The 13,753-nt window shown below is 46.3% G+C and overlaps 1 protein-coding gene and 1 long non-coding RNA gene across 3 annotated transcripts in view; one reads left to right on the top strand and one right to left on the bottom strand.

The window, feature by feature from the left end:
- MEGF6 (multiple EGF like domains 6) overlaps positions 1-13,753 on the bottom strand; it is a 252,506-nt gene that overhangs the window by 3,826 nt on the left and 234,927 nt on the right. For both annotated transcript variants that reach the window (XM_069948606.1, XM_069948607.1), the window contains 12 exons: positions 10,105-10,233; positions 8,428-8,556; positions 7,963-8,091; positions 6,899-7,027; positions 5,106-5,234; positions 4,896-5,027; positions 4,478-4,606; positions 4,263-4,391; positions 3,531-3,659; positions 2,157-2,285; positions 1,132-1,260; positions 20-148 (listed from right to left, as the gene is read on the bottom strand). In XM_069948606.1, coding sequence (XP_069804707.1) covers positions 20-148; positions 1,132-1,260; positions 2,157-2,285; positions 3,531-3,659; positions 4,263-4,391; positions 4,478-4,606; positions 4,896-5,027; positions 5,106-5,234; positions 6,899-7,027; positions 7,963-8,091; positions 8,428-8,556; positions 10,105-10,233 — 1,551 coding nt within the window. The remainder of the gene's footprint in view (positions 1-19; positions 149-1,131; positions 1,261-2,156; positions 2,286-3,530; positions 3,660-4,262; positions 4,392-4,477; positions 4,607-4,895; positions 5,028-5,105; positions 5,235-6,898; positions 7,028-7,962; positions 8,092-8,427; positions 8,557-10,104; positions 10,234-13,753) is intronic.
- LOC138769881 (uncharacterized) lies at positions 4,290-8,836 on the top strand. The gene is made up of 3 exons (XR_011359341.1): positions 4,290-4,450; positions 7,733-7,844; positions 7,933-8,836. It is a non-coding gene; the product is annotated as an uncharacterized lncRNA (long non-coding RNA).

Below are 13,753 nucleotides of genomic sequence, written 5' to 3'. Positions count from 1 at the left end.
CTACCGAGGGATACTGTACCCAGATCGCAGGTCGTTCCTGTCTTCCCAGGTGGACAAAGGCAAAGTCCAGTCCCCGGGTCACAGGGTCCATTTCCTTCACACTCACAGATCTTCTCACAGTTCTCTCCGTAGGTCCCTGAGCTGCAGCCTGGAGGAGACAAGACCCTGGATGAGGGCGGTCAGACACTGGGGGGGGGGGGGTCTCCAATATTACTATTATAGGTGGGGGGGGGAGACTTATGGTCAGATGCATCCCCCCACCTACTGTCCGTGTCTTAGAATCGGGGGTCCCATGACTTCTTTCTGGTTCTTTGGGTTTTATGGCTCTTTTACTATTTGTCCACAAGGTTCTTGAACACAGAAGCTGTGACAAAATACTCATTGCCCCGTGTTCTGTGTGTTACCTCTGGTCAGGGACTCTGATGCGTCGCATTGTGGCAGATGTAGTTTTGTATTTAGACATTACATATTGCTGTTTACTACAATGGCTAAAATGGTGTCACTAACCTATAAGATTGTGACATGTAAGTGTCTGGAAGTATTTGTGGAGTTACATCCTGTATTTAGGACCATTTCTAGGTAATAGGGCAAATCTTGATAAAAGCGCCCCCTGTGCTATGAAGTGAGGTTGGGGTGGGGGGGGGGGGGGGGGGGGGGGGGGTACTGCTGCCAGTACCCCCAAGCTTTCAGTGCCCTGTGCTAGAAATGGCCCTGCATATATTATACTCCAGAGCTGCACTCACTATTCTGCTGGTGGGGTCACTGTGTGTATATAATACAGGATGTGGGTGGATCAGTAATGTATGTACACAGTGACCCCACCAGCAAAATGGTGAGTGCAGCTCTGGGGTATAATACAGGATGTGAACACAATACAGACATTCAGCAGTAGCTACATAAGTCTTATACATGAATTGGAATGTACCATGTGAGAGGAGGGAGTTATACATGAATTGGAATGTACCATGTGAGAGGAGGGAGTTTTACATTTGGTCACATCAGGTTTTAGCATAAAAGAATTCAGAATGCAGTCAGTGTAACAATAACCCTCTATGATATGGACTCTCAGTATTATTTATCTGACCTCCTCGCCGCTGGATCATTTACATTGTGACATTTTGCAGCACTGACCTCTCTCACATCTGTCTCCATAGTAACCGGCAGGGCAGCGGCAGACCCCCGACCCCGGGTCACACCAGGCTCCGTTCTCACAGTCGCACATTTTCTGGCATCCATTTCCATGGAAACCATGGGGACAAACTGCAGAATAGAATAAGAGGGCCGGAGTGAGACCTGGTGGGCACCGCCAATATCTCAGGACCGAGTGCCAGCTCCCATACTCCAAAGAGAGAAGAACAAGCGAGTACAGGTGGGCTGCACCTCATATTAGATAAAACACATATATCCTTTATTAATATACAACCAAAGTCCATAATACATTGGGTGACGAGCTGTGGTGTCGGCCGGATGCTGCTGTGAGTGTTGTAGCTACCATGGAGGCCATGCTCTGCCAGGGGGGCCCGGGCCCCATAGCAGTTGTGTGGTCTGCCTCCATGGTAGCTACACCACTGCCCACACCCCTAGCTGAATACCTGCCCTTTAGGTGTCTCACTTCCCTGCACACCGCCTGTTGTTAGGCTCTGTACTGGCCCCAGTAACCAACCGAAAGAGGAAAACCAGTAAGGAGGGGGCGGGGCTTAGTTAGTGCTATGTCAGTGTGTTCCGGGCTGTGTACCTGCGATCTATGTGAATGCTCCATACTCCAGAGGCTTCCCTCGCTGGTCCAGTGCATCACTATTACAACATTATAACTTTAAGCGGTATTTCCATGGTGTACTCTTATGGTCTATCACAACCTGTGCCAGAGACTCTCAGATTCCAGGAGGACAGGTCTTTGAGGTGAATATAGTATACCATAGCCGTATACAATGGGACAAACTCCACAGATACCTCCATTCTGTTTTCCATTACATTATTGTTACAAGATTAGAGACTCGATGGACAATGAATGGGTTGTATCCTGTATTACTATAGGAAGGCCAAGCCTTGTAGGAAAGCGTATAGATAATGTAGGCCATCTCCCCCTGGGGACTGGGAGAGGTGGTCGGACCCCCTAAATGACTCCGCTCCCTCCTCCTGACAGACTGGCAGCTTACCATGCTGGCAGGCGTTTCCGTAGAACCCCCTCAGGCACTGACAGGTCCCGGTCACTTTGTCGCACGTCCCATTGTTCAGGCAGGAACATTCCAGCTGACAGCCGGCTCCGTATCTCCCCGGAGGACATTCTGGAATCAATGAACGCAATAATCTCATCTACAGTATACACCGCTGTATAAGACCCCACAGTCCCAGATCAGCCAAATGGACCATTATGGAGAATACATTGTAAGTCTCGGAGTGATTAACTAGGGGGTTCCTGTCACTTTAGCAACGTCAAAGTAACAACGGACAGGGTTGGACCCTTCTGTGACCCCGGGGATCAGCTGTAATCTGTGGGGAGACCTGACTCTAAGTGTTCAGCTTCCCGGCAGCTTCTCTAGAGTAGAGGGTAAAGGGTAACTGGCAGCATGGACATGCTTATATCCCATATAACTGTGCTGCTAGTTTCCCTTTAAGTATTACACAATACCCATTCACATCAGTGGTCTGTCTGTATAATACAGGACAGGTCCTCCAGACAGACAGACATGAATCTACAGAACGGAGAAGCCTTCTCTATTCCTTTATGGTCTTATGAAAATTTGTTGATTATTCTGGACGACTTCTTTAAAGGGAATGTGTCCTCAGTAAATCACTGGTTTTTATGGTAAACATATTTCTAAGAATTCTTGGTGACATTTTTCTAATTTTCCACGTTACTATCTATATTATGAAATAATCCTGAGGTCTTGTGTAGTGCCCCGATACAAGGTGCTGCACTAAGTTTCTTATGCACCTGTAAAGTTCTCTCTCAGGTGGGGAAGATGTCCTAAGTGTATTCTATGTTTCCCCCACTAGGTGTCACTACTGTTTCTATGTAACTTATTCTGTGCACAGCTGAGGAAAGTATTGGGTGAACTGTTTTTGACACATGTTATTCTTTTGTCCAGTAATGGGTGCAGACTACTTTCCCTCCTTTTTCTACCCTATGCTATCTCTTCTCTATTATAAACACAGCCACCACCAATCACAGGAAGCTTAGTAAGCCCCTAGAGAAGGAGTCTAGTTCCTGGTGGGGGGTAGGGGCCGTCTACTTATGTCCAGAAAGAGAGCAAGACCAGACGCAGTTCCTGCTAAAGTCCAGCCAGGGCCTGACTCTAGCTAGGACCCTTGACAAGGATTGAGAGACTTAAATTATTTCTTCTTCTAAGCAAGCAACCACTAGCATGCAGTGCTACGCCCCCTCAGGAGGAAATGGACATCCTCTGAGGACCATCCTATACATCCTGGAAGCACAGGTGGATATATCAGAGGTCACATGTGTCTCCCTGTCTATACAGCATCTCTGTGAATTACAGCTGACAGATTCCCCTATAAAACACAGTACTTACCCTCCTCACAGGTGACGCCCGTCCACCCCAGACCACATCGGCACGTCCCATTGGTCGGGTTACACAATCCTCCATTTTTACATGAGCAAACCTGCCGACAGTTTTCCCCATAGTAATCCTTGCTGCAGACTGAAACATAAAGCGTCTGTATCAGAGGGCTGGGGGTCCTGACCGTATCTAACATAACTCTATTCATTTCATTTTACTTTATTCTCATGTTCTGCTTAAAGGGGAACTCCAGAGGAAAACTTGGTTTTGGTTTTTTTCAAATCATCTGGTGCCAAAAAGTTTATATCGATTTGTAATTTACTTTTTTAAATCAACTGGTTTCCGAAAGTTATACAAATATTGGACATTACTTCTATGTAAAAAAAAAAGAAATCTCCAGTCTTCCAGTACTTATCAGCTGCTGTATGTCCTGCAGGAAGTGGTGTATTTTCTCCAGTCTGACACAGTTCTCTCTGCTGCCACCTCTGTCCATGTCAGGAACTGTCCAGAGCAGCAGCAAATCCTCCTAGAAAACCTCTGCTGCTCTGGACAGTTCCTGACATGGACAGAGGTGGCAGCAGAGAGCACTGTGTCAGACTGGAGAGAATATATCACTTCCTTTCAGTTGATTTCAAACTATTTTTTCCCTCTGGATTATCCCTTTAAGTGGCCGCCATTTTCTCTATTAGGCCATATGAGCCATGTGTTGTCTCCTAATTAAGGAAGCCAGACCCCCCCCCATACCGTATTCACAGTTCTTTCCTCGTCTTCCAGGGGCGCAGACACAGTCGCCAGTCACATGATCACAGGATCCATTGGGGCCGCAGTGACACACATGGGCGCAGCCATTTCCATACCTCCCCGCAGGACACACTATAAGGGAATCACCAATGACAAGACATGATGACAGCGTCGTATCCACAGTAACACAAGTGAGTGAACACTAGGGCAGTACTTACCAGTGCCGCAGTCGGCCCCCACATAACCCGCCGGACAATGGCACGCTCCTGTGGTGGCTTCACAATGGCCGCCATTCTTACATTTGCATTCATGCTCACAGTTTCGGCCGTAATATCCGCTGGTACATTCTGGAATGTGAACATGTATAACGCTCAGTGAAGGGGACAATTATACATAGGGTTGTCAGGCGGCAGGTCCATAGCAACCGTTCTCAACCGGACCACAAACTTAAAGGGATTCTCTGGTGACAACCATGAGGGAGATTTATCAAACATGGTATAAAGTAGAATTGGCGCAGGTGCCCCCTAGCAACCAATCAGATTCCACCTTTCATTTTCAAGAGAATCTGTGAGGAATAAAAGGTGGAATCTGATTGGTTGCTAGGGGCGACTGAGTCAATTCTAATAAGGCGCTTACTTAGCTGACAGGTGTGTCCATGATAGCCTGGAGCGCAGATGCACTCCCCGGTCACTGGGTGGCAGTCTTGATGCTGACCGGGACACTGACAGATGCTGCCGCAATTCAATCCGTAGGTTCCTGGAACACAAGCTGGAGGCGGAGGACAAGACATGTAATGGACGGCACAGGATCAGTAAGACAGTCTGCTTCTTATTCTTTGCCACTTACTCTGGTCACATCCATTGCCTGTGAATCCTGGGGGACAGCCACACTCCCCGGAGATGTGATTACAGGGGGTCCCATGGGGGCAACTACAAAGCTTCGAGCACTGGTCACCATATGAGCCCGGGAGACAAGCTGAGAAAGATTACAAGAAATACTCATCTACTGTATATGTCCAAAGCTTCTATAGGGGGCCCATGGGATTGGTCCCGTGACATTGGGGTTGCAGGGTCATTTTATGGTCCTCCCTCCCCTGTTGTCGCTTGCTTTGTGGGGTTGGTGGTCGCTGATCGGCACAGTGCTGTTTTAGAGTAGGGACTTGTGTATCAGAGACCGGTATGTGGTACATGGGGCAGTATGGTTTGATCATATTATATACCAACATCCTGGCGTTGGTTTTTAAATGTAGCCGACTGGCATTAGTGTCAGCAGTAGGTGTGATGTGCAGCAGCTCCTTCTCTTCATGTTGTATTATAGTAGTTATATTCCTGTATATAGGAGCAGTATTATAGTAGTTAAATTCTTGTATATAGGAGCAGTATTATAGTAGTTATATTCCTGTATATAGGAGCAGTATTATAGTAGTTATATTCCTGTATATAGGGGGCAGTATTATAGTAGTTATATTCTTGTATATAGGAGCAATATTATAGTAGTATATTCCTGTATATAGGAGCAGTATTATAGTAGTTATATTCCTGTATATAGGAGCAGTATTATAATAGTTATATTCCTGTATATAGGAGCAGTATTATAGTAGTTATATTCTTGTATATAGGAGCAATATCATAGTAGTATATTCCTGTATATAGGAGCAGTATTATAGTAGTTATATTCCTGTATATAGGAGCAGTATTATAGTAGTTATATCCCTGTATATAGGAGCAGTATTATAGTAGTTATATCCCTGTATATAGGAGTATTATAGTAGTTATATTCCTGTATATAGGAGCAATATTATAGTAGTATATTCCTGTATATAGGAGCAGTATTATAGTAGTTATATTCCTGTATATAGGAGCAGTATTATAGTAGTTATATTCCTGTATATAGGGAGCAATGTTATAGTAATTATATTCCTGTATATAGGGAGCAGTGTTATAGTAGTTATATTCCTGTATATAGGAGCAGTATTATAGTAGTTATATTCCTGTATATAGGAGCAGTATTATAGTAGTTATATTCCTGTATGTAGGGGGCAGTATTATAGTAGTTATATTCCTGCATATAGGAGCAGTGTTATAGTAGTTATATTCCTGTATATAGGAGCAGTATTATAGTAGTTATATTCCTGTATATAGGAGCAGTATTATAGTAGTTATATTCCTGTATGTAGGGGGCAGTATTATAGTAGTTATATTCCTGCATATAGGAGCAGTATTATAGTAGTTATATTCCTGTATATAGGAGCAGTATTATAGTAGTTATATTCCTGTATATAGGGGGTAGTATTATAGTAGTTATATTCCTGTATATAGGAGCAGTATTATAGTAGTTATATTCTTGTATATAGGAGCAATATTATAGTAGTATATTCCTGTATATAGGAGCAGTATTATAGTAGTTATATTCCTGTATATAGGAGCAGTATTATAGTAGTTATATTCCTGTATATAGGAGCAGTATTATAGTAGTTATATTCCTGTATATAGGAGCAGTATTATAGTAGTTATATTCTTGTACATAGACTATATAAAGGGTATTAGTAAGCAGGGGACTATATACATACAGAATGTATGTTGTATGTATTGTATATAATCTGTTATCGTCTGGATGTATCCTGTAGCTCGGTTACTTACGCTTATCACAGTGTTTTCCTCTCCATCCTGTGGGGCAGTCACAGGCTCCAGTAATGTGATGACAGGAATTACCATATCGACATTCACATTTCTCCAGGCACTGGACTCCATATGTTCCTGCGGGACAGGCTGCAACATACAATTGGTTTTACTATATGTTTTCTATCCATTATCAGTGGATACAGAGAGAAGTGAGAATCCTATCTTATGCATTCCTAACTACCTACGGGTTATGTTCTATATATTATTCACTACGGGCTGCTCTGCTCCATGATCAGTGGAGTGTGGATTAGGGCATAGGGTTGGATTTATAAACAGAGAACAGGTTATAAAGGAAAAACTCTTTTCAAATCCATTTCTGGCTTTGGCTTTAATAATCTGTCTGTATAAACCCACCATAAAACTCGAAATGAGACGTGTGAAACAGTGAGCCAGGGAGAGAAGCACACAGCTGTGCTCTTCTCCTTGCTCTGGCTAGTTATTGGTGAAGGTCTGAACGCTGACACGCACCAACCAAAAATTAAAAAAATACCTTTTGACATGTTAAAAATATTAAAGTGACAAACACTTTTCTGGGAGTACAAACATATATTATCATCCCTGGTAAACAATGAGGGGTGCGACAGATGTTATTGATGAGTTATCTTAAAGGGGTTGTCCAGTCTTAGAAAAAGATGTTTCCTCCAAACACAGCACCTCTCCACTTGACCGTGGGATTTTGTAAATCAGTTCCATTGAAGTTAATAGAGCTGAACTGTAATACCGCACACAACCTGAGGACTGGGGTGGTGCTGTTTTAGAAAGAAAGTAGCTGTGTATTTTCTAATCTTGTAGAACCCGGTGAATGTAAAAGGAGTCCTCTAGAACTTATGAGCTATCCAAACCCCTGACCAGTCTTCTACCCATATGGCTGCACTGTTACCATTCAGGACCCCAGAGAAGTTGGGTAAGTCCATTGTTCCATGTATCCTAAACCCTAGAGAGAAGCCACCACAGATTCTCTATCACTCTACATGCTGTTATTATTTATTCAGGTTCCCGCCGCACCTAATGGCTTCACCTACCTGTCTGACAAGACTCTCCAGTCCACCCCGCTGGGCACATACAGGCGCCTGAGCCACGATCACATAAGCCGCCATTTTGACAGGTGCAGTTTTGCAAACAGTCGTCTCCGTATTTTCCTGGAGAACATTCTGGGGCAGAAAGAGAGAATCAGATGTAAATGTGGAAAGATGTCAGTAAGACAACAAGAAGCGGGAAAACACCAACTCGTGAGAATGAAGGCTGCAAGATATCAGGATTATTTTATAATATAGATAGAAAAACTGAAAATTTGAAAACATTTCACCAAAAGTTCTTAAAAAATAGGTCATTTTCTGATGACACATTCCCTTTAAATGGGCTCACGAACAATACAGTGATCGCTTGTGTGGCCTGGCCACGTGATTGGCTGTGCCTTCGGAAGGCAATGCAAACAACTGACGATATCGCCAATCATGTAAAAGGAATATAAGACAGGTATGGCTTACCCAGCTCACACGCCAATCCCATCCACCCCTTAGGGCAGAGGCAGCGGCCTGTGATGTGATTGCAGGTCCCTTCGTTCCTACAGATACATTGCTGAAGACACTTCTCTCCATAGAAACCATCTGGACAAGCTGGAGAAAGACAAATCAGTATAGTTACATAGTTGGGTGGGCGGTCCTATTCAGTGATTGACAGTCGCATCTGTATAACTGTGCATATGGACAGAACTGTCAATCACTGATTAGCTCCACCCACATGACTACATGAACAAATTACAAGATAATCTGAATCTATTCCCATAAAAAAAGTATATATCAATCTGCTGACACTTGGCTTGAGAACGGTGCCAATTGTAGGCGCTGGAACGTTGCTGCCGTTATCCTTTAAACTTTAAATAAATCACGTTATTCATTTGGAGTGCTACCAACGTTTTTTGTGGACATATCAATCTGCTCAGCTATACAAACACTGGACAGTAGTGTTAATATGACATTAAAGCGAAATGCCGGCTGGTTTCAGAAAGTTATACAGATTTGTAATTTATTTCTATTTAAAAATCTCCAGTCTTCCAGTACTTATCAACTGCTGTACGTCCTGCAGGAAGTGGTGTATGTTCTTTTGTCTGACACAGTGATCTCTGCTGCCACCTCTGTCCATGTCAGGAACTGTCCAGAGCAGGAGAGGTTTTCTATGGGGATTTACTGCTGCTCTGGACAGTTCCTGACATGGACAGAGGTGGCAGCAGAGAGCACTGTGTCACACTGGAGAAAATACAGCACTTCCTGCAGGGCATACAGCAGCTGATAAGTACTGGAAGACTGAAGATTTTTAAATAGAAATTACAAATCTATACAACTTTCTGAAACCAGCTGATTTGAAGGAAAAAATTTTGCCGGACTACTCTCTTAACTCTTTACAGTTCTAGACAACCAGAAAAGTTATAAGCAATATTTTTTTAAACTGAATCTAATGTCTCTACAGTATATAGTGGTACAATACAACATTTATAGGGCACTCCATTCAAACATAACCTTTGCTATGTTGCGTTCCATGGTGAGACTAACAATTCCTTCCATACTTATTATCTATTCAGTCTCCTTCTTCCAGTTCTGAGCTGCTGCTTTCTGCTGAAGACACAAAAATCTGTGTGTGGGCTTTTCTCTCTGAGGATTAATCTGAGGTCAAATTGCTGATGAACTCACTGTGACTAATCCTCCCACGCAGCATTACAAAGAAGCTACAAAGTTGCAGATACAGCCAGCCAGTGACTTGTTTACATCATCCGTCTCAGAAGCGGGCGGGAGACAGAGAGAAAAGTTCACACACAGATTTTTGTGTCTTCAGCAGAAAGCAGCAGCTGAGAACTGGGGGAAGGAGACTGAATAAATAACAAGTATGGAAGGAATTGTTAGTCTCACAATGGGCAGCAACATATCACAAGTTATGTGTGAGTGGAGTACCCCTTTAAAGAAATCCTCTTTAAAAAATAAAGTCAGCACCACTCTAGTCCTCAGGTTGTCTGTCGTATTACAACTTGGTTCAATTTTTTTCAATGAAACTGAGCTGCAGTGCTGTAGTCGAAAAGAGGGCGCTGTTTCTGGACCAAAGCAGCTTGGTTTATTTCAAATTCTAGAAAATCCCTTTAATGGAATGAATGTAGTTGATGTGTCCTGGCTTACCTTGCTGACACCGCAGCCCGGTCCATCCTGGCGCACAGATACAATCCCCGCTGACATGGTTACACTTGGCGCCATTGTAACAGAGACACGTCTCCCTGCAGCCTCTTCCGTATCTGTTGTCGCCACATTCTACAGGGTGTTGTGTAATAACATGTACATTATAAGGCTATAACATAACAGTCCCCTATGATACATCGCTGAACGCAGCACTCCGCACCATACAAAGTTCTGGGTATGTTCACACTGAGTAAAACAGAACTGCACAGCGGAATCCCGGGCCCCCGCCCCGGAATCCCACCTGCCTCAGTGTGTCATTCTTTGAGCAGAAGCATGCGAGGCATCCCATTGACACACTGAGGCAGGTGGGATTCCGGGGCGGGGGCTCCGCTGTGGAGTTCTGCCTGTGAACATACCCTATCTTAGTTATATGTTTTTCTTGGAAGGCAAAGTAACCAGCAGTATGGCTGCCATGTGGTGCCATCCACCTTTCTGAGACCAGCCCTGTGACAGCTGTAATACACCTGATACTGGGGGTCACCCAGCTTTTCCAGATATAATTATAGAGGTTTTCGGGTCACAGTCACTAAATCAGCTAATCATCATTTACTACAGACGCACTCCTTGATTTATATTATTATTTTACTTATATTATTGCCTATTAGCAAGAGATGGAATATCTAATAAAGTGTATACCAGGCATGATAAGGATGCTGTATCCGAGCCCATACAGGTGATGACAGTAAAGCGGGTGTATCTGAGCCGATACAGGTGATAACAGTAAAGCGGGTGTATCTGAGACGATACAGGTGATAACAGTAAAGCGGGTGTATCTGAGCCGATACAGGTGATAACAGTAAAGCGGGTGTATCTGAGCCGATACAGGTGATAACAGTAAAGCGGGTGTATCTGAGCCGATACAGGTGATAACAGTAAAGCGGGTGTATCTGAGCCGGTAGAGGTGATAACAGTAAAGCGGGTGTATCTGAGCCGATACAGGTGATAACAGTAAAGCGGGTGTATCTAAGCCAGTAGAGGTGATAACAGTAAAGTGGGTGTATCTGAGCCGGTACAGGAGATAACAGTAAAGGAGGTGTATCTGAGCAGATATAGGTGATAACAGTAAAGCGGGTGTATCTGAGCCGGTAGAGGTGATAACAGTAAAGCAGGTGTATCTAAGCCGGTAGAGGTGATAACAGTAAAGTGCACTGGCGGAACTACCGCCGTAGCAGCCGTAGCGGCTGCTACGGGGCCCCGCCGCATCAGGGGCCCGTGACGCGGGCCCCTGGAGCTGACATATCCTGCAGCACCCGGCGGCTGAGCATGCCTCCCGGGTGCTGTAGCCGGGGGCCGGTCCCGTGCTCCTCCGGACCCGGAGACTCCTTTCCCCAACCATAGGGAAAAGGAGTCACTGGGCCAGGAGGAGCACGGGACCGGTCCACAGCGCTCCTGTCACCCCCTGTCTGATGCGCGGCTGCCGTCTGATGACGCGTCCTAGCCCCGGCAGCGCGTGTATCATAGAGTTCTGTGTGGGCTTGTGCTGCGGCCCCGACTTCCGGCACAGACGTGTGCCGGAAGTCGCAGCCACAGGCCCACACAGAACTCTATGATACGCGCGCTGCCGGGGCTAGGACGCGTCATCAGACGGCAGCCGCGCATCAGACAGGGGGTGACAGGAAGAAGGCTCGACGGGGGAGCGTGTTGTTAGGTGAGTTTTTTTCTTTTTTTTAAACTTGCTTTTCTCGGGGGGGGAGAAGGGGGCATCTATAAGGAAGGGGGGAGAAGAGAAGGGGGCATCTATAAGGAAGGGGGGGAGAAGAGGAGGGGGCATCTATAAGGAAGGGGGGAGGGGAGAAGAGAAGGGGGCATCTATAAGGGGGGGGAGAAGGGGGCATCTATAAGGAAGGGGGAGAAGGGGGCATCTATAAGGAAGGGGGCATCTATAAGGAAGGGGGGGAGAAGAGGAGGGGGCATCTATAAGGAAGGGGGGAGGGGAGAAGAGAAGGGGGCATGGGCATCTATAAGGAAGGGGGGGAGAAGAGGAGGGGGCATCTATAAGGAAGGGGGGAGAAGAGAAGGGGGCATCTATAAGGAAGGGGGGGAGAAGAGGAGGGGGCATCTATAAGGAAGGGGGGAGAAGAGAAGGGGGCATCTATAAGGGGGGGGGAAGGGGGCATCTATAAGGGGGGGGAGAAGGGGGCATCTATAAGGAAGGGGGAGAAGGGGGCATCTATAAGGAAGGGGGGAGGAGAGAAGGGGGCATCTATAAGGAAGGGGGGGAGAAGAGGAGGGGGCATCTATAAGGAAGGGGGGAGGGGAGAAGAGAAGGGGGCATGGGCATCTATAAGGAAGGGGGGAGAAGAGGAGGGGGCATCTATAAGGAAGGGGGGAGAAGAGAAGGGGGCATCTATAAGGAAGGGGGGGAGAAGAGAAGGGGGCATCTATAAGGAAGGGGGGGGAGAAGGGGGCATCTATAGGGGGGAGAAGGGGGCATCTATAAGGAAGGGGGGAGAGGGGGGCATCTATAAGGAAGGGAGGGAGAAGAGAAGGGGGCATCTATAAGGAAGGGGGGGAGAGGAGAAGGGGGCATCTATAAGGAAGGGGGGGAGAGGGGGGCATCTATAAGGAAGGGGGGGGGAGGGGGGCATCTATAAGGAAGGGGGGGAGAGGGGGGCATCTATAAGGAAGGGGGGGAGAGGGGGGCATCTATAAGGAAGGGGGGGAGAGGGGGGCATCTATAAGGGAGGGGGGGAGAGGGGGGCATCTATAAGGGAGGGGGGAGAGAGAGACCATCTATAAGGAAGGGGGGGAGGGGGACATCTGTAAGGAAGGGGGGGGAGGGGGGCATCTATAAGGAAGGGGGGGGAGAGGGCCATCTATAAGGGGGGGACACCATAGGGGGAGAGCAGGCCATCTATAAGGGGACAACATAGGGGGAGAGGGGGATATAAACGTACAACATTGGGGGAGAGGGGAACATCTATAAGAGGACAATAAAGGGGGAAAGGGGGCCATCTATAAGGGGACAATATAGGGGAAGAGGGGGCCATCTATAGGGGGGGCAACATAGGGGACCATCTATAAGGAGACAACATGGGGGGCATCTATAAGGGGGACAGCGGGGGGGGGGCAACATAAGGAAGCTATCTATAAGGAGGGGCGACAGAGAGGAGGGCCATATACTAAAATGGGATCACATAGAGTCAGCCTACACACTAAATGTGGGTGTAAAGGGGACAGTACAGATGTGCAGTTGTTAGAGATGAGGATGGTGACAGAGTGTGGAGCCTAATATGTCTGTCTGGCAGATTCTGTGGATTCGTGGCCCGGAGAAGTTCTCATAACGGCCCAGGGCAGATGGAAAAGAAAATGAAAAGGGAATAACTCCGATCAGAGAAGACGTCTCCTGTAAGTCACCTGATGTAACTGTACTGTAATTTATATGGTGTACAGGACCTGTGTAGAGCTGAGTGTGTTGATGGCATAGTGGTCGATCGAGAGGGGGGGGGGGCGGGGGGGCCCCAATCAAAAGTTTGCTATGGGGCCCAGACATTTCTAGTTACGCCCCTGGTAAAGTGGGTGTATCTGAGCCGGTACAGGTGATAACAGTAAAGGAGGTGTATCCGAGCTGATACAGGTGATAACAGTAAAG

The sequence above is a fragment of the Dendropsophus ebraccatus genome, chromosome 12 (assembly GCF_027789765.1).
Source record: "Dendropsophus ebraccatus isolate aDenEbr1 chromosome 12, aDenEbr1.pat, whole genome shotgun sequence".
NCBI lineage: Eukaryota > Metazoa > Chordata > Amphibia > Anura > Hylidae > Dendropsophus > Dendropsophus ebraccatus.
This window is presented reverse-complemented; position numbering and strand designations above follow the sequence as displayed.